The sequence below is a fragment of the Pholis gunnellus genome, assembly GCF_910591455.1.
Source record: "Pholis gunnellus genome assembly, chromosome: 12".
Taxonomy (NCBI): Eukaryota; Metazoa; Chordata; class Actinopteri; order Perciformes; family Pholidae; genus Pholis; species Pholis gunnellus.
The window spans coordinates 5534009-5555743 of NC_136539.1; the positions used below are offsets into that span (position 1 = coordinate 5534009).

At 42.8% G+C, this 21735-nt stretch overlaps 1 protein-coding gene across 1 annotated transcript in view; it reads right to left on the minus strand.

Moving 5' to 3' along the window:
- klf7b (Kruppel like factor 7b) overlaps positions 1 to 20592 on the minus strand; it is a gene marked incomplete at its 5' end in the record, with an annotated part of 61090 nt that extends 40498 nt beyond the window's left edge. Inside the window, one exon of the mRNA XM_079169732.1 lies at positions 20491 to 20592. Within this exon, the coding sequence (XP_079025858.1) occupies positions 20491 to 20592 (102 nt within the window). The remainder of the gene's footprint in view (positions 1 to 20490) is intronic.
- Between the last annotated feature and the right edge of the window lie 1143 nt (positions 20593 to 21735).

A 21735-nucleotide genomic window follows, 5' to 3' on the forward strand; every position in this document is an offset into this window, starting at 1 on the left:
TGACCGAGTTCACGGACGTTTTTTTGAAGTGTCGTGTTGGTGTCACAGAAAAGAAGTGAAAGCATCAGTCTTTGCCACCTAAGACTTGCAGATGCTGTCAGAGGGCAATAACCAGTGTTATATAAATACCGAAGCCTAATTCTATGACCCTACCACCCTGCTGCTCCAAGAGATGCTGACTTTGTGGATGCCGGGTTCAGGTACGTAAGCTATTTACGCCACTGGTTCTCCACTTGTGCTCTTTCCAGAAGCAGGGGGAACTGCTATAACAAAAACTGAGTTTTGGATTTACAGTAAATTAATTTGGAACAGAAACAATTGACTAACATCAAATGATTTATTTTCTGTTCCCATGAAAGGCATCAGTGTAGTAGTTACTACAATATACCGACTGAAAATTCTCACATAAAATCTAGTATTTAAATAATAGCTCAAACAATAGCCAGAACATAACAAAGTAAAAATAAGACCAGTTGCCTCAAAAAATCAGGTAAGAAATATTGAGAGCGGATTAGATTTACATGTTCACGAACACAAAGGGAGGCTGGTTTCCACGTGTCGTCCAAAATGCAATCTGGGAACCCGACGGCAATGCGTCTAACGGTGAATTTGATTTTGATTGGTTTAAAATAAGCTTTCAAACTGGCTACATGTTCTCTCTCAACTCAAACTCCAGTCTCACATAACAAGTTGCTAATCAGACCATGAACAACGAGCAGCGCACGAAAAAGGACCTGACTTCAAAGAGGTCTGTCTGTTGGTGGCTCTAGACAAAGACAAGCTAAATTAAAAAATATATGAAAGGACAAACAACAAAGCTTTCTTAAAGCCTTACAGGTGGAGGTGAAGTTCGTTCTGATGGTGGAGCTACAGGAAAGGCTTTAACCTCTGGGGAGCATGACATTGTCTGTACATTTCAAGGAAATTCAGTTGTTAGTATTCAAAATTGTCATAGACCATAGAAGGATATTTTGACATGATGATGGCACTAGATGAAAGTTTAGGAGATCGAATAATCATTAGGGATAATCCTCTGAGGATCATGAATATTCACAACACCTTTCAGAGGTTAATAGTATTGCTGCCATTGGGCCAAATTTAAATTTTCCATCATCAATGTAGACGTGGTGCTTTACTCAGCCAACGCAGCAGAGCACAATAGCATCAATCATTTCTAACCTGTAGTTAGTGACGTACAAATCATTAATAAATAAGTCAATACAACATGTTATTAATCTTTCCTTCCCAGTTGCAGGTCCAACTTCCTGTTTCCCCTCCCCCCCCCCCCACACACAGGCAGAGAGCTCATTAGCTCACCCAGCAGTCGCTCATCGGTCATTCCTCATTCAGTTAAATGAGGTTATTGTTGGTGATCGTTTAGTTTAAATGGCTGCTACCCTGAACAACAAGCTTGATTTTTATCACCCACACATCAGTCTGAACGCAAACAGACACCACAAGCTGTTAAATGATGTTCTGCATGATGATGGTGTTTATATATGATGTCAGTGTCATGGTGCTCTGTGTGTGTGTGTGTGTGTGTGTGTGTGTGAGGATAGACTGCATAGCACACATGCTGACTTTTACCCCCTAATGTATTCCTGGTATATTGCTGACAGCCTGCAGTCTGAAGAATACATTCATTTAATGATTGCTGTGTTTGTGAGTGTGTGCGTGTGAGTGTATGTGCGTGTGTGTGTGTGTCAGCAGTTGGCTAGTGTGCAAACAACAGCCTCCCCGCTGCTCACTGGAGTTGGTGGATCCATGCGTGGAGGTCACAGCACCAACAATGTGACAGACTTTCACGATCATATATTTTATCGAGAACAGATGGAGTCGATTAAATTGAACAAACACGGCAGACAGACACATTAGAATAATAATAACACATCTGTTTACCTTCAACCACGGACTTGACCCAACTGAATTGAATGATTCACGATGTGGAGTAGTGGGAGTGAGACTCTATACTTCTCTGGTGGAGTGTCTGTATGTCTGGCAGCTTTGAACATTGCAAAAAAAAAAAGGCGATATCCCTACAAATTAAAACACAACTACTAAGAATGAAAGTCATGTGAGTATGAGGTTGTGTTCAAAACCCACAAAAATCGGACTGCACTACCACCAAGTGGTTTTACTACCTAAACCTAACTTCCCGTGAAGTCGTTTTGGACACTTATCCGTCTGAACATGAGCTGTGAAAGGCCTTCTGGGTGAAGCTACAGATTTAGTACGAAAATGGACATTGACCGCGGACACACACGGTGTGTACACAGACGTGTTCACACATGTATTGACACTTTCACTCTACTTCCCCTAATCATAAACTTTGGGCTGCAAGCGCTCCCTCTTTGCAGACCCTCGAAGCCACCTGAATATGTGAAATACAATTTGAGCGAATAAGTAAACGAGTAAACCGGTTAAGCTAAAAAAAAGTTGTTGAAGTGGAGCAATAAGCTAGAATCATTCTAAAAATAAAGCAGAATGTCAGATGTAGAAAGACATTGATGCAGTTCACTCTGTACTGTCAGTTACCGAAGCATGAAAGCAAAAGTGCTATAAAAAGACATCATCAATGTTAAGTCTTTGTAGACCGTCCTGACTGTGTGTGCCCATAAAAGAAGAAAACTCTGAATAACCCAGAAACACAGACAGAGGTAAATAAATGAAATACAGAGGGTTGGTATAAAAAGAGATGAAGACGTTTCCTGTTCAATGCTGTCCTTTAGAAGTATCCCAGACAACATGCGTGTGTGTGTTTGTGTGTAATCTAATCAGGATATGGAGATTACCATTAAATCGTCCGGCACGGATTACACTCCCTTTCACCGAGCCGATTTAAAGGCCGCACTTATAAACGGGGGGTTAACAGCTTGTTATAAGACGCTGGATTGTGTGTGTGTGTGTGTGTGTGTGTGTGTGTCCCATGTGCCAAGCTAATCTTCATCGCTCGGAGCGACGAGAGGGCCAAAGAAAAGCAGCCGGCACGGCGAACAACGCCAGACGTGACGAGAGGAGACGGGGAAGAACAAAGGACAAACACACACACACACACTCTCAGAAAATGATAGAGTTGGACGCACTCACCCAGCAATCACAGCGCAGAAGTAGAGGATCGTCACCTTTCCCCTGTGCAAGGTCACACCACTACGTTACACTGTGTGTGTGTGTGTGTGTGTGTGTGTGTGTGTGTGTGTGTCAGTGCTCAGGGTGTTATGTGTACGGTCTCTGTCTGTGCACATAACACCACGACTTCAGGCTCACACTGTGGAAAGCATCTCTGATGTGGTGGAGAAACTGACCCTCCACAGCTGGCCCTGATAAATGGTGTTACTCTACAGATCACTATGATGTTCAGGTGAAAACACTCTTCAGGCCTTTGGTCCAAATAAAGTTGACTTTCAGTCAGATACCAACTAATAAAACAAAACAAATATGAATGCAGGCAAATGTCCTGGATAGGGATACACCCATAGGATACCAGTGTGTAATAATAATAATAAGTGTTCAATAAGAGACCGGGATCATTCTCTTACGTGTACGGCAACATGAGGCTTGACTAAAGCACTGCTTTGCTAACCTCGTAAAGGTTAAAGGTTAAACCTTGTCTCCTCTGCAGACTCATGTCCACAGCCGTTGGTTCTTGCGGACAGCTGTGCTCTCATCTTTGTGAGGGAAGCACTCCGACCCTGCTTGTTTAAATAAAACAAGCCTGACTTTCACTATTTTCAAATGTGGCATTCATGTGTGCCATCCATCCGGCGTTCATCTTAATGTTAATTTAGCACATTTACTATAGTGGAACCTCCAAACTGTCACCTATCGAGAAGCTTGATCCTCACTTGATCCGAAACAGATCCTCTATGCTGTGGTGGGAGGGTTCAGAACCTCCAGCCAAGACAACCAATGGAAACCCCCTATTTATCTTCCCCCTTTGATTACTTTCTGAAGCTTTTCCCGCACTGAGCTAACAAAGAGAGTTTGCAGAGGACCTGCCGATTAGTATCAGAGGCGGAGAGTCAACAACACTGCTGTCCGGGCCGATGATGCCGTTTGGAGAACTGTTTACAGAACCAAAGAGAAGCGGAGAGAGAGAGGAGCTTTAAATCAACACTCGAGCCAAGTGGAGACGTCTCGCTTTACAGCCCCGCTGGAAATCAGAGTGGATGAATTTTAAACGCGAGGCTACATCTCACCAAGTGTCACAGATATATTTTTTCCGAACAAAACCTAGAAGGCAAAACCCTCACTTGTTCCTTATTTCAGTTTGTGCAAATTTTACCACAAAGCTGTCTCTTATTTTCACTCCAGTAAACCACATCTGTGCGCACATCTGTCCTGACTCAGTACAGGGCTTCATCAGACACATGCTGCTTCTATAGATGCTCAACAACAGAGGAAAACATGATTTCAACTCACCTTTCACACCGTTGCACGTTGATTAAAAGATGATAAAGATGAAAATGTAACGTGCTAAGATAGCGACTCTTTCTGTTGAGCGGCTCTTGATGAAAAGAGTCATGATGGCAGCTCTGCCATCAGAAACAATACTGATGAGGTTGTTCAGAAAAGGTCAGTATTTGTTTTGACACAAACATATTTTCTACTGAACCGGCAGCGTGTTTGGTGTTGGACAGTAAAAACACCGGAGACATTCTAAGAACTCCACCAGTTTATTTTGTGTAAAAGTTGCTCAGACAAGATGTAGACCGGACACATGAAATTAAAAATTAATTAATTAATAGAAAAAAATAAAAGCTCATGTGTCAAGTGGCCTACTTGTTGTGCTCACATAAACCACTGAGTTACTTGTTTCCTGCTAATACTTGTTGTCACTAAACAATATGTTCAGTTACTTTACCCTGTTAGCCTTGGTGTGCTTTACTGCCCTTCATCTGTCCATTTACTCTGCTCTGATGGTGAAGATGGTTGTGCTTGTATATAGATACTGAAGTTACTGTCCAAAATCTCTGTAGTATAGATCAGAAAATGAAATTCTTTTCAGTTCTCTTTCCTTTTATGGTGAGAAACACAGACACACAGTCATGTTTACCATCACTTTAGAGGACATTACATTGACATACATTCATTTCCTGGAGACTTGATTCTGACCTTTACCATAACCCTATCAGGTTAACCCCACCAGGTTAACCAAACCCTGACCTTCAACCAAGTCTTCATTTAAAATGGAATGATTTGCGTTATCGACATTTGACATGTTGTCCCCAAAAGAAAGAAGAGTGCCCACAATGTGACTGTGTAAACAGATTTATGTCCCCACAACATGAATAATACACAGACACACACACACACACACACACACACACACACACACACACACACACACACACACACACACACACACCAACACTGATCATAAATAAATGCAGAACGAGTGAAGTCACCACTTATACACACACAGTCCCAACTGCCTTTGTTTCATGTACACACAAAGAGTCACGCATGCTCACACTACACAATGACCTCATCTCTCACATTGTCCCTCCTCCACCCCATCAACACACAGACACGCACGCACACACACGCACACACACACAAACAGACAGAGAGGGTCAACCCATTAAGACACAGCAGCAGCTGATCCCTCCCTTTATGTTGCACTCTTTTAAATTCATTCATGTCACTGTCTGTGATGGACTACAAGTACATAAAAAAAAAATGAGCCAAATCACATCAGGATTATTAATTGAGTCATTCTATTCGGTGCGGTAACATTTAATCACCAATACGATGTAAAGCTTTTGCAGGTATTCAGCGTGTGTATGCATTTCATTGTGTTGTTTCGGATCAACATGAGCTAAAAACTGTTTCCAAAAACACTCATTGTAGGAAACACACTAAACTAACCACTGAGCTCCTAACCATCTCAATCACACTGAATCATTTAAGATATATTGACTGTTCAGACACCTTGGTCAGAAACATTTTATCAGAACCTGACCACTTACATTAAGGTAATTAGTTTGATGGCAACACTACCACAACATCTCTTGGTTGGGTTTTCTGCTCAGACCACTGCCTTCAGAAGGAAACTGAATTAAGGAAGCAGAAAAAGTGTTTCATGGTAAACGAATCTGCTGACTGTTTCTAGCTCCCTTTGGCCCTTTGTCAGCGATAGTGATTGTTGTAGCAGGAGTGATTTTGCCCGTTTGATTTTGTATTGTTCTGTGTGACCGCCTCGGGACTTAATAATGGTACTTAACCAGTTGAATAAAGACTGAAGAGACAGAGCAACAAGAAGCTTTATGCTGCTGAATAATAAGAAAAAAACCCACAAGAAGTCCCCAACGGCTTCACTTGCTCTTTATTCTGATGCTAAACTTCACAATGATATCTCCTGATTTATAGCAGGTCAAGTGCAGAAACATTCATCAACCGTTATGTTGTTAGATTAACAAACTTCAACTTGTATATGAAATAAATATCCTTCAGTACACTCTGAGGCTCCATGCCTAAAATGGAGTCAGTGTGGAGCCCTCAAAAGGATAGATGTACAAGATTGAGTGTGTGTGTGTATGTGCATGACTCCAGGCCTCTGCTGTCACACCTTTTCTTTTACACCAGGGTCTCTCTGTTCTTTATCTCCAGAGGTCTTTGTATTTTGAGGAAGCCACTGATCTCATTGGCCTTGCTGGAAAGCAAAGCGGGTGGACACATGAGTCATACATGCCTCTGTGTGTGTGTGTGTGTGTGTATGTGTGTGTGCGTGCGTTGCCAGACCAACATTCTCTGCATTAGAAAGTTGTCTTGGGGGTAAAAGAGAAACACCCTCTTTTTCTCCACTTTGCTGTGTCCTGCAGTTCACCCTTAAATAATTCAAATATCTCCACTCTTCCCCCGACACACACACACACACACACACACACACATACACAAACACACACACACACGCACACACACATCATGTCCACAATTGGCATCAAAGTGAAGTTTGCTTTTCATCCAGCCGGAAACTGGAGAGCATGTCCACATCCAATGCGGATGAATCTGAATATGCATGTTTTTGTCTTTGCTCTGTGGAAACACTGGTCTCCTGCTGTAACATGGGCTGGGGAACAATCATCTTAGTTATCGGTTAATCTGACAATTACTCCGTTCATCGATAGATTGCCTCGTGTTTTAAATGGGATACAATCACGTTACTTTCCATGTTCCAAGATGGCCTTTTTCAAAAAATTGTTAATCCAACCAATAGTGCGTAATTCATATATGAAGCTAAAATCAGAGAATGTTTGGCATTTTTGGCGGAGCAATGACTGAAATGATGAATCGATTATCATAACAATTGCGGATTCATTTTCTATCAATGGACCAATCAAATCAAATGGACCAATGGAATCCAGTGTAACTGCTGTGAATCCTGCAGTCATCCGAAAAGGAAAAGGGTACAAACTGTCCAGAGACACTTTCCAGGCCTGCAGCGGAGTAAGGAGTACTAGTACTAATAATAGTAGTAACAGTAGTAGTGGTAGGGGGTGGGGAGTATTTGATACTCAGTAGACTTACTTTTAGTTGAGTATTGCTTTAAACACAAAGATTATATTTTCACAGATGTCCAACCCTAACACCTCGAAGTCTCCCTGCAGCTGCTGCAATCCATGCAACCTGCACGCCAGCTCATCCGGCCGCGCAATCAAGGTGCCGTCTTTGATGTGCAATCAATGATTTCATTTCCAGCTTTCCGCTTCTCCACCTACCACGTATTAAAAAGCAAGTGAGTTGCTCCAGGGCCTCGATGCAGCAGCCCAGAATCCAGCCTTGGTTAACAGGTAGCATTTATGACCTCCCCGATCTCATCACTACCTTTTATTTGTGCAATCATCTGGCAATAAAAACGTCAGAAAGATACAGTACGTTAATAATGGCACATGTAGCGTTTGATCAGCGACACTGTCGGGTGAGAGAAGAGAGAGAGAGAGAAAGAGAGAGAGAAAGAGAGAGAGAGAGAGAGAGAGGCAGCACAGTTTTTAATCTTCTGGAACCAAGGGGAGTTTTGTCCAGGTTTAACGCAAAGATTCCATATGTTAACATTTAGAATTTTGGACTGTGGACACTGACGTTGGGACGGTTGAAATCATTTTCCGAGACGGTTGTGGAAAAAGTTAGCCTGGTGTCTTGTATACCAGCTGCTATACAAAATCAAAACGTCCAACAAACGATCACTATCGGCCTTTAGGCTCATTGCGGATCTGCAATCGAGCGATTACACACCGTCTTTCTCTACTTTATCTCTTTGTTCATGTCTGTGTACAAGTACGTATGGACCGGGAGCACATTTATACACACATACACACACACACACACACACACACACTGCAGCACTTGTCCATTCCCTCAGGTATTGCTGACAACATTGTGGATTAAAATAGCTGACGACCCACATATCCCAGTATAGCAGACATGGCACTGCTGGGCCAGACACCACCGCACACATTTGTCCACATACAGCAGCGCACAGCTGGCCTTATTTAGAAATACTTCCATAAACATGCAATTATCACAAATGGTTGAAAAGTGGTGACTTGATGAGCCACAGCTCGAATATTAAATAGGAATCAATATTAGCTGGTATTTGCATATTGGGGAATAGGAAATGAAGGCTAGAAGAAGATATTTCAGAGCGACAGTAATTGGATCGGGGTCGCTTGTTTCTTTTCAGTGACACATCATGAAGTAAAAACTGAATGATCCAATCAGGGATGTTTGAGTACCAAACGTACTGTAAGGCTCATCCGAAACACTGAGTCAGATCATTAAAAGCTGCGGCAGGAAACACATTAAGAGGAAATGACATGATGCGGACTCAGTTAGTGACTCAGACATTTAACATTTCTGGCCCTGCAGCTGTTCTTCATTTTCCGCTTGATATCCAGTGATCCGATCAGGTGGATCCAGCCAATGAGAGCTGGGAGGAAGAATGAAAGCAAAACGTGACACCGGCGGGAGACAATGAAGCGGAGGGTTGTAAACCTGCAGCTATAAAATACGAAAGAACGCTGAGGTCACAAACACAACGTTTGCTTTTAAGCTGAGTATGTGAGGAGTTTGAAGGGAAGACAGGTGGAGGGAGAGCGAGATTGTGTTCAACATTTCAAACACATGCTATTGCAATGACATCAAAGACAGCTGGTGAAAGGGGATGAGGATGAATGTGGACATACTGTACTTCAGTGTTCTTTTGGTCTGGGTTTCATTTCCTTAGTTCTAATTAAAGGGGCCCTTTCAGCTCTAACAAATGAATTGAAAGTATTTTCTTTCATATTAAACTTGTGCAAATATATAAATATATAGAAATAAGCCTGAATATATAAGACGTGGACGTAGTCGCAGAGACGTCAGCCATTGGTTTGTGGACTGCGGTTTTGAAACCTCGACATTCTGGCCGTTGCAATCTTGGTTTTTTGCAACCAGAAGTGACACGAGAGGGTGGAGCAAAACCGAGCGCCTCAGTTTTTAGGCAACAAAAATGTACTTTCATGAACTGAAAACACTGTGAAAGGGTTAAAGTTATATTTGTTGAAGAAGATTTTAAACTAGCAATTGAGACCATAAACTCATTACAATGCTTACTGAGGTAATAAATCATGTGAGAAGTAGAGTCATTTGCTCATTGACTTCGATGAAACCTGACTTCTGTTTGCAACCAGAGGAGTCGCCCCCTGCTGGTCATTAGGCAGAATGCAAGTCCAAGGCACTTCAGCATTTGCTTCATTTTACAGAACAAGAGGTTGTATCCTGGTGTGACACCATTAGTAGTGATGTGTATGCATCCCTGTGTATCAAAACAGGGACCCACTCATAGAAAGTCAGCTCCACAGCGCGATAATGGGTCCAAAACACCTATAGTATACGCTGCTGTTATAAACAACAGTGTGCTTCCAACTCTCTTGTAACAGTTTGGAGAACAGTTTCCTGTCAACATATCTAGCTTTGCATAAGTTGTTGTATTTCTACCTCCATCTCTCTGAGACAAAGAACTGCGTCGGCAGACTCAAAGAAAAACAGGACAAATTCCCAAGGTCATCCTCCTCCACTGCATATGACCTATTTACTGTGTCCCCAGTCTGCACACACACACACACACACACACACACACACACACACACCATGCATGCATAAAGAAACACTTTGACTGACTCTGAGAAGGCCTTAGCCTTAGTTCCAGTTCAACATTATTGCATGATGACATTTAGAAGTCTCTACTCTGATGATATGATCTGTGTCAACATTTTTATAATAATCCAATTTATGAAAAATAAAGTAGATGATAAAGCAGGGTGTGCTTTAGGGCGGGGCTACCTTGTGATTGACAGGCCGTTGCCGTGGCGTTGTCCGGTCTGGGAGTTGTCTGTGTTTTCGTCTTAGAACTTTAACCCTTTAACTTCATGAAAATGTTTGCCTAAAAATGTCTTAGTCAGCGTTCTGTTAGCTCTACCCTCTCGTGTCACTACTGGTTGCAAAAAAAGGAAGACGGCGACGGACAAAATGCAAAGCTAAACGTCACGGTGACTCCTCCCACTTCTTTATATACAGTCAATTACTTTTCGTATTCACATTTGTCCATTTGGGATTCATACAGAGTCTTATTCATATTGTGATGTTGCTATTAGCCACATCTCTCAACCAACCATTTTATTTGTTTAAACTTTTGATCAAGTAGGACTGACTTGAAAAGAATTCTGGAGAACAAGCATGCCCAGTTTTTGACCTCCCGTGCTGAAGAAATGTCCTGAGCTCCATTTCAAAAGGCTGCTCGGCTCTGTTCACTCCAGAGCAGGCGCTGGAACATTTAGGGATTCCAGGGAAAGCAGCAGCCTTGTCTCTTTATCTCGTCATTGCTCGCTACACAACACGCTTTCATCTTTCAGTCAGGTCTCAGGAGGCGACACTGGTCGTTATTCAGACGCACTAGTCTGCTCGATCTTTGTGAAAGCAGCGACAAATGTTTGTGTGTGTGTGTGTGTGTGTGTGTATCCTGGATGCTGTACTGTGCCAACTGTAGGCCTTGCCAAGCTGGCACAAACACACACACACACACACACACACACACACACACACACACACACACACACACACACACACACACACACACACACACACACACACACACACACACACACACACACACTCACTTCCTCTGCCACTGTCAACATCCTCTGCACACTATGAATGATGTCATTACCTACACACACTGTACACACACCGTACATGTGAGTGGCCTGGTGGCTGTTGGTGCAGCACCGGAGCTCAGAACTAAAGAGACAAGAAGAGAGCGTATTCCTGACCAGATGTGTGCAGATATTAATAAACTCATTTGCACAAAAGAAAAGTCTGCAAATTAAAATATGAATCAATTGTGTTCATTAACTAGAGCTTTGGGAAGACATGGTCATGGAAAGAGCCGCGGTACTTCACAACATTTCAGTGCTGCTGGTTTCTGTTATTTTCATGACTTATTTTCTCTCCTCCGGCCAAACGCCTGGTCGGCCTCTTGCTTTTATTCTTTAGTTTTTGGGAATTCTGACAACAGTTTAGTCTGGCAGTAATAAGAGAGAAGAAGGAGAAGAAGAAGAAGAAGAAGAAGAAGAAGAAGAAGAAGAAAGCAGGACCTATAATGTTATTGTTTATTTGGAGTCATGTGTTTCCATCAGCCTTTATTGCATCTTCTCTTTGCTGAAACATCAACTTTTCCACTGCAGACCACAGCAACAACTCTTTGCTACATTTAGACTTTTTTTTTTTAAATCCTACCCTTTCCATTCAGTGTTTTGTGATGTGAAAAATGCGCATAAACAAAAGCTTTGCAGAAGGGAGGGAGAAGAAAAGACGGACAGACAGAGAGCGAGAGCTGGGTGAGTAGAGAAGGGAGGGGGTTGGATGGACGCCAGGTCACCAGGCTTTATCCCTGAGCCAATCGGTCTGCAAACACTGGCTCAGCAGGATGTAGAGACACACAGACACACACAACACAACGCACCTGTGTGTGTGTGTGTGTGTGTCAACACAGCTCAGCCTGTGATCGCAAGGAGGATTGCTCTTAATAAAAAAGAATGAAATCAAACACGGCTCTGTTGTGAAATAACTTCCCAAATACGAGTGTGTTTGACCAGTAGATCCAGTCTCATAACAGAGGAGTTATAAATAAAGTAAGAACATACTGAAGACACATTCAGTCAACAATACTTTACTTTCCTGTAATCCTGTAAAAACCAATATTAGTTAAGTCACCATTAACAATCTGAGAGATAAACCGACATTTTCAAGACGCGACCAAGAATGTAATAAAGTAATCCACGACAATGTATACTATAATCTGATTGTCCACTTTTTAAATGTAATCCGGGCTATTTATTTTTTGTAATCTGATTATGTAATCCTGATTACATTTAATCAGTTACTACACAACCCTGTATCTGTCCAGCTGACCAAACAGCCCTGCAGTGGTTGAGCTGTGACAGCAGTCTTTGCTAAGCTACAGGCTAAACACCCACTTCTACCGAAAAACCATCGAGATTAAAACTCAAGTTATCTCATCTGACAGCAGGTAAAAACAGAAAACAAGTGTTTCTTCTCTCTTTAATGCAGACAAACCACACAGTGGCTGATATCCGTAGTGTGCTAGCAGCATGGAGAGATGAATGGGTAAATCTCCTGTAAACTCTAGTAATCGGGCTCCGTGGTGGAGAGAACGCTGGAGAGTTGCCCTCCATAAAAAATAAATAAATAAAATAAAACACACACACTCATCTTGAAAGATCAGGGCTATGGCTTTCACAGTATAAGCTCTCGCCAACGCGAGTGCAGTTCATTTGTTCTGCTCACTTTCTTATCTAATCTCTGCCACCGTAGACTGACTGCCTTATTCACTTACTGAATTATGGGTTCCACGGGCAAATGTGTGTGTGTGTGTGTGTGTGTGTGTGTGTGTGTGTGTGTGTCTGTGTTTCACTCAAGTGATTTCAAATTACGAGGACAAGACAATAACTGTATGTGCGTGTTTGGAAGAACGATAAAAAAGAAAATGAATGAATGCAGTGATTAGAGCGGCTCACATTGAGGAGAATGTTGGCACCAGCTTCCACACTAAAGGAAGTGAAGGCGCTTGTTTGTGACTAAAGGGTTCTGTTTTTACAGATCTGACTTCTTTTACAGCTTCAAGTGTTTATTTCTTTGTTGTAGTCACTGGACAAGTATTTTAGAGTTATGACCATTAAAATGATGAAAATAATGCCTCTTAATGTGTTTGTAAATTATATTTTAAGACTCCCATCCATCCATTTCCTGTAAAGCCTGCCCTGTTCAGAGTCACAGTGGGCCCTAGTCGGTCCCAGCATGCAGTGGGCAAGAGGCAGGTGACACTTGACAGGTTGCCAGTCAATCACAGGGTTTCTGCCAATCGACCTGAGCCTGGCGGGTTCAGTTCCAAAATGAAACCACGAGCAACTGAGAGGTAAAAAAAACATGTCAGCCTCCTGCTTGCAATTCCACGTTGTTGTTTTGGGGTCATTTCTGACAGCTACAATACGTCCAAAAAAAGATGACAAAAGTGTCAAACCTGTGAAACTACGGCTGCAGGAACCATCATTTCTGACACTTACATCTCAATGATATTAAAGTAATGCATCGAGTTTCACTTGTGAACAAACCTCTGCTTTAGGTTTAATTGCCATTAATCTGACTGTGTGGAGTAACCATGTCAGAATGTAGGAGTGTAAGCTTTGGACACTAGATGAAGAGCCAGAGGATCACCGACATCATTATTCCTTAAAGGAACATGGAGTCAGAGGACTCACGTCATTGTTGTTGAGATATTTCCCGATAGACCAAAGTGTTGGACATCGCAGGCTTCAACATGGTCAACTGTGCGTCAGTCAACAAGTCCAAACATTCTTACATGATACGAGAAAAGCATCAAAGCCAATGCATTTAAGAGCTGGAACCAGCATATCTCCATTTTTACAAGATGAGTTGCACAATCGTTATTCCAACAAAGTTGTTCTTTTAATACATTTGCATATTTTTCCAGCACTAATATGTTGAGTTATTGCCACATGATGACGGAAGCAGTAAGAGTTGAGATTCAGAAAATATCATGAATCGAGTTTAAAGTTTCATTAAAAAAAGGTTTATTTTTTGGATCGCATAATCAGCGGCTACATCCCCTTCTTCTCTTCACCGCTCCCTCTCTTTGTCTTCCTCTCTGTCGTCTCTTTCCTCCTTTTCTCTTCATCCCTTTGTTTTTTTTCTCTCTCGGCTTCCTCTTTTTTCTCCGTCTGCTATGACTGTGAGGAAGCAGCTGTGCACCACAGACAATTACATAACTCGGTGTGTGTGTGTGTGTGTGTCTCTGGCAACGCAGGAAGGATGACCAGAGAGACAAGAAGAAGATGGAGTGAAGAGAGGACTTCCTGACTAACTCTCACCTGTATGTGTGCACCTAACCTCATGCTTTGTGTCTACTGGTGTTTTCTTTCTTCCTCATTCTTTCCTCCACTTATTCACTCCCCCCCCCCTCCCCCCGTCCGTCCCTACATACAGAGTTACTGGGCTGTGAAATGTGAAAAACTGCAGCATGCATGGCAATTCATTATCTTGTCAAACTTCCGAAGGCCAGCTTCAGACCACGGGGAGAGAGAGAGAGAGAGAGAGAGAGAGAGAGAAAGAGTGAAGCGCAGAGAGAACCTTAGTTGATGCAGTGGTCCTTGCAGCGGGGTTAACAGGTTACCGAAGAAAAGAGAGGAAGAGGAAACAATGGACGCTGTACTGAGCAGCTTATGGCTGAACACCTTGGTTCATCTATTTGTGTAAGTAGTACTGGGTCTCATTTTTAATGTTTCAGTACAAACAAACAAGTCATGGAGAACACAATACCCCCGCTCTGACGAGCAATTTCATTCCAAACAGGATCCTGAATGACTTCTTTCATGGCTTTTGTGAATTGGCCGCAGCATTTCTTTGAAATAATTGCTTTTGAAAATCACTTTGCAATTCATTTTGGTCATCTGTATCCTGAAATTGTCAGTCAGTGGAAAATGTTGGTGATAAAAGTAATTATAATGCAGCCCAGCCTCCATGAAAACATGTTGGCATTGTAGGTGTTTATGTCAAATACATGACTTTCACCCAGGAGACTGCTGTGTGTCCTGGGTCCTTCAAAAGGAAACGTTAACTTTACGCCACGTAACCTTATAAGGCTTGTTATAGGTTATTACATAAGAAAGGTTGCTTAGGCACATTATTACATATTTACGGTAGTTACGTTATTGTTACATTGTTATGTTGTGACATTGTTATATAACATCGTAAGGTTACAACGTAACATTGTTACGGTATGTAATATTGTTGCGTTACTTCGTTATGTTCCATAACATCGTAAGGTTACAACGTTACATTGTTACGTTATGTAACATTGTTACGGTATGTAATATTGTTGCGTTACTTCGTTATGTTCCATAACATCGTAAGGTTACAACGTTACATTGTTACGGTATGTAACATTGTTACGGTATGTAATATTGTTGCGTTACTTCGTTATGTTCCATAACATCGTAAGGTTACAACGTTACATTGTTACGTTATGTAACATTGTTACGGTATGTAATATTGTTGCGTTACTTCGTTATGTTCCATAACATCGTAAGGTTACAACGTTACATTGTTACGTTATGTAACATTGTCACGGTATGTAATATTGTTGCGTTACTTCGTTATGTTACATAACATCGTAAGGTTACAACGTTACAATATTACATTATGGTGTTGCGTCACGTTGTTGAGTCACGTTACGTTATTGTTTTAACACAAAACATTATATTTTTTTCAAACCGTAACCAAGTCATTTTGTTGCCTAAACATAAACAATCGTTTTACGAGACAAAATCATGATACAAGTCTGATATGAAACATATTTCTGAAACATACTTTTGGTTCAGAAACGTCGAAATGCAACGTATCCCGATGTTTGCAAAATCATGCAATGATAAAAAAAAAATGTGGCAACAGGGTTGCTTAGTAATAATAATAATAAATAATAAAACTCATAATCATTATCATAATCATAATGATACCCAATGAGTATGGCCAATGAGAGTAAACAAGTCCTTTATGTTGAAGTGTAACCTATATGGCAGTACTCTGTAACAAGTCCAATGCTCAGGCTGAGTTCTTGTGTTATCGATGCCTCAGCTTTGACACAGAATCATATTAGAAATACTTCACAGAGATCTGAACTGATGGGGGAGTTGTCGGGGAAATACACAACCTGAGTGAGCCCTGCCTGAGGGTAACGTTGTGCTTGTATTTGACCGGGGTGTTTTTTTTAAGCATTTCTGAATAGAATGATTTAATGTGAAAAAAACAGCAATCGATTGGTGAAACTTGTGCGCGTTTCTTTTGCAGAAACACCGGGAGGATTGGACAGAAGAGCATGCGATGGTCGAATCCGTAGACACAACACTTACAGCATGCACTCTTGAGAAAAAGATGCAGGGCTGTATAGGTTGCAGGCTTGTCAGGCCTAATGGAGACGCCGTATATCTGTAACACCGAGCCGGTTGGTCTCGCATAGTGCTGTAACGAAGCCACGGCAAATAAATCAATCAGCCTGAAAGGAACTACAGACACCCAGAGCATATAAAGCGAGGGACACGATGAGACAGCGGCTGTGAGAGAGTCAGCCGGTTTGAAGCAGCGTGCATGCAGTGTCCATTTACTGTTTAGTACGAGTCTGTAAATGCAGATCTTTACTCACAACAATCCCATAAAACCTAAACCTCTGCTTCAGTTTCCATCTCCGTCGACCCTTTGTTGTCACTGTCGATTTTCCCTCCAACTCATCAGACTTTGGCAGGGCTCTGCTTTGAAATAAATGGATTATATCTAATTGGGAAGTCTGGGTTTGCCATTTTATCCTTGGACACTCCACACACACACACACCAAACACACACAGACACACACACACAAATCCCTAAAGCCCATCACATCATTCCAGACCTGCAAAGATGCAGCAATTATATGCAGAACATGGGCTCATACTGTCAGAGGCAACAAGGCTGATAGACAGGTGAGAAAAGAGTGAGAGAGAGAGAGAGAGAGAGAGAGAGGGGGAGACAGAGAGACAGACAGAGAGAGAGAGAGAGAGACAGTGTGTGTGTTGTTTTCCACATGTTTAGTCGTGATGCAAAGCAGCTGATAAAAGAAGCCAGTACAAGGAAACAAAGACCAGGAGAGTGATGCAGGGACAGACAGGGAAGATAAATTACACACTCAAATCTGGTCGTTTGTTTGTAAGTGTGTGTGTGTGTGTGTGTGTTTGGCCAAGTGTGTGTCTGTGTGTGTCTGTTTCTCCGTCCGTCTGACAGCAAACGGCCAATTACTGTCGAAAGTGGCGGGATGAGTCCTGCCAGACCATAGCTTTCCATTAGTGCATGCCAGCCGAGCGTGTGTGCGCATGTGTGTGTGTGTGTGTGTGTGTGTGTGGAGTGAATGAGGGGATAGAGGGAGACAGAAGGAACACGAGTGGAAAAGATGTGGGTGCGCCTGATCTCAGTGTGTGTGTGTGTGTGTGTGTCTCTCCTCTCTCTGAAATTGTCCCCAGATAGAAACACATCTTTTCCCATCAGTTTTGGTTTTCCATCCACAATAACAGCATCGTCCACTGTGAAAAGCTGAGCTTTCTCTCTCTGGAGTGTATAAAAACCCTACGTAGTAGTTTCTACGTGTCAGATGGAGATGGACAAATACGATGGAAATGTGTCCGAAGAGCAGTAATATTACATATATCTGCATGTTCAATATAGACAGAGGATGTTGTTAGCCTAGCTTAGCACAAAGACAGGAAGCGAGAGGAAACTGCTAGCTTCCAACATGAGAAGGGGATAAAAAATGGTCTTCCACCAGCTCGTCTTTACCTGTTGCATCTTGTTAAGCTAGCAGCAGCCACCAGTGAATAGCTATACAACTAATAGACACCGTCAGTCCTTTGCTGATTAAACCAGAGTCTTTGCAGAATTCATTCATTTTGGGGGCAAAGTAAGTCCACATGAAGCAGACAGACACTCTTTTGACAAAAAAGGTTGCCTTCTTAGGCCTGAAGCAAGTTAGCATTCATGAGCACAATGTGTTTCTGTCCACATAATGAAAAACAATCTCTTCTCAACTAAACCCTAATAAGAACACAAACAAGCAGATTTTTTTTTATTCATTCAACAACACAGCTTTCAATTGGCTCCAATTACCACAAGTTGTTGCCAAGGTAACAACTAATGGGGATCCGACTGAACAAACTGCACTCATGCCGTTTCAGCCACTAAACAGGTGCCGACGTAGACTTTTGGTATTAGCATCAAAACTCTGCCGTCCCTTTGCTGTCCAATCTCAAACGCTGCCTCACAGTGAACCTCTCGTTGTGGTTGAACAGTATTCGTACTAAACTGAAACATGTTCTACTGTTTTCTGCAAATACAAGTGCGGATAAACTGAGTGGAATTACTTTTCCCCTCCGGCTCGACATTCCCCGTCTTCAAAAAAACTGCTTTTCATTCTGTGGAATAGGAGACGTGACTTCAAAACCTGTCAAACTCTATGAAAGCTCTCAATCACTTAACCATGTGATTACAGACGGAGGGGAAATGGGGTTACAGGGGATGAAGCATGTGCTGTTTGGACTAAAAATAGGACGAGGCGATGTGTGAATTTGTGTCAGTAAGACAGTCGGGGAGGAGAGATGCAGTCTGGGCTTCATTCAGGACTATAAACACACACACACACACACACACACACACACACACACACACGGTCCAGAACTCCTTCAAATACACACGACGAACCAAACCAGCCCCAGTGGACTTCGTCCTGTGCAGGGACAAAGACTTTGGGTGTATTGGTTCACAGAAAATGAAATAGCATGTAAAAAGGTGGCAACACACCATCACACACGTGGCTGAAGATGGCTTCCAATTAACAGCTTCCATTTCTCAAGTTCAAGGGGAGGGGGGGGGGGGGGGGGGGGGTTCACCTGATTTGTATCACCTGATTCTCTGTTATTAAATCCTCATCTCTTGAGTCTGAAATCATGAGAAAATAAGGTGCAAGTTCAATGTTTGGAACCCCTGCAGACCACAAAAAGGACCACGTGGTCCTATGTGGTCCACATGATAAGTCAATGTCTCAGATAACGGTTATGAGACAGACTCTCGTGCTCAGTCTAGTGTATGTTCTATAGTGGGTGATGATGCATTATTCAGCGGGATTATCTGCAAACAAACGGCGGCAGATGTGGATATATTATTTAAGTACAAGTCACTTTCTATTAAGCATGCGTCCATCTTCACGGCCTGTGTGTGTGTGTGTGTGTGTGTGTGTGAGAGAGAAATCCAAACACATCAGGCTGTTACACTGGTCTATCAGTGATCAGATCAGTGGCACTATAAAACACTGCATTCTCCATCATGAGCTCAGACTGCTAGAAAAAAATCACTCCACTTTCACCTTCAAGCTGCTCTCACTCAGAGTCTCAGCTGTCAATCAAGTCTTCCTCATTCTCTTTTAATCTCTACAACCCGCTCAAACTTTCGATTGTCACATTTAAAAAAAAAAAGAAAAAGGTAAAATATTCACCAAATAAGTAACTTAACAGCTCAATTCGATTCTCATTAGACCAACAGGAAGTCCCTAACATGATGCTCTCTTAAAGAAAGCTACAAGAGAATCACAGTTTTTCATATTACCAATATGCATGGGATTAGTAAATGGTTAAACAGCTGGATTTGATGCTTTACAGACCAATTTGAAATGGTAGGTACCAACATCCTCCTTTAGAGCAAAGCTAGAGGAAAATCGGCATTTGCAGCTACTTGCGTTTTAGAGTTAGTTTGTCCCCACGCAGCGTTAAAACGCCTTTTTTAGGGTTTAATCCACATCTGAATATCATCATCGGGGACTTCACGGGACAACAGCGTCACCTTCCTGCTTTTACATTATTGATTAAATGGTTTGGTTAACCTTTAAGTGTGGTCATGGTACCGTTCGTTTGTAGTAGGGGGCGTGTGCGTAAATGTTAAGATGGTTCGAACGTTTTTACGCATTTAAAAAAAACAAAATGCCGTTTTTTTCCATTAGTGCCATTAGTGCGTAAAGCTCTGTCTGTATCCTTTCCGTCCTCTCCCTCCTCCTCCTCACCCACTCGTTCTCTCTGTGTGTGTGTGTGTGTGTGTATGTGTGTTTTCTCCTGTCAGCGGACCTCGCCGTGTTCCATGTGAGCGAAAAAACAAACTAGCGCAACTACACGGGGCTGCTACTGCCGCTGCTCCGGAGCGCTCTGGTGATGCAAAACACTATACAAACACACACACACACACGCACACGCACACACACACAAACACCAACCAGCGCACACATAGTATTTCATCCCGGTTTCTAACACCCTCCAATTTCCCGGAAAAAGAAGAGAAAAACGCATCATCTCTGACCTGCTGCCAGTTCTCCTCCAGGGAAGGCATCGCGGAGAAATAACCAGTGTCATGAACGAGTTGGAGTTCCTGGAAAATACTGTAATTCGCCAACACATCCATGCTTGATGCAAAAAAAACAAAAACAAACAGGAAAAAGTCGGTACAGAAGTCCGGAATCCAAACGATTGAAAACGCACTTCTGCTCTCCTCCTTCTCAGACTTGTCAGGTTGAAAAGAAAAAAAAACAATTGCTGGGAGACAACAAATCCAAGCTGGTGCAGATGAGCGCACCTGAGCACTTTTATTTAAAAAAAAAAAAAAAAAAGCTCGCAGGAAAGAAAGTAGTAGATTATTGTATCTGTTTTCAACGCTGTCCCCTCTCCTCTCTGCTCGCTCCGTCACGCCTCTCTCCTCGTCCGCGCTCGGAGGGGGGGTGGGGGGTTGTGGGGGGGGAGGGAGGGTGGCAGATCTATTTCCGCATTGCCAGATTGCCAGTCGGTCTCCGTGCGAGCTGCCAGGTTGCCAGGTTTGCTTCCACCAGCAGCAGACTGGACCGCGCTGCAATCCAGGCGACCGGCGCGCGCGAGAGAGAGAGTTAGAGAGTGAGTGAGAGAGAGAGAGGGGAGGAGCGGGAGGGAGGCAGGGGAGGGGGAGGAGCCACCTGTCAGTCAATTTCATGCGTGACCTAATAAGGTAAATAGGGTTGATGATGTCACTGGCGTCCAATTAAGGAGGCGCTGAGACTGTGGGAGAGGGCGTGGCTGTCGGGGAGGCGGGGAGCGCTATTGGCTGCGGGAGCCTGTCAGTCCGGCCCTAGATGGTGGCGATGGGGTTGAGTTATTTTTAGAGGCCTATATAAAAGCGTTCAGCATTCCTCTCTCAGTCATTACAGGCAGCACGGGCAGAGAGGAGAGAAACCGCGAGCTCCTGAAGCTGCTGAAGCTGCTGCTGCGAGGAAAAAAAGATGTAAACATGTGTGTGAACTGCCGAAAAAATGCAGCAGCTGAGCATCAGCAGTGATGTTGGAGATGAGAAGTTTATATTTATTTTTTCTGAGTTGTGATGGCTGCAACACAGAGACTCCTCCACGTGGTTTCCATGCTGGTGATGTCCCGCGCAGGAGAGCAGGGACGTGGTGGAGGGAAGAGCTCGATGCCATCCTCCCACCTGTCTTATCTGGAGGACCAATGGCGTGTTTTTGATGCCACACTATCAATACAAAGGCCTATCACTGTATGAACTGACACATGTGCCATGTGCTAA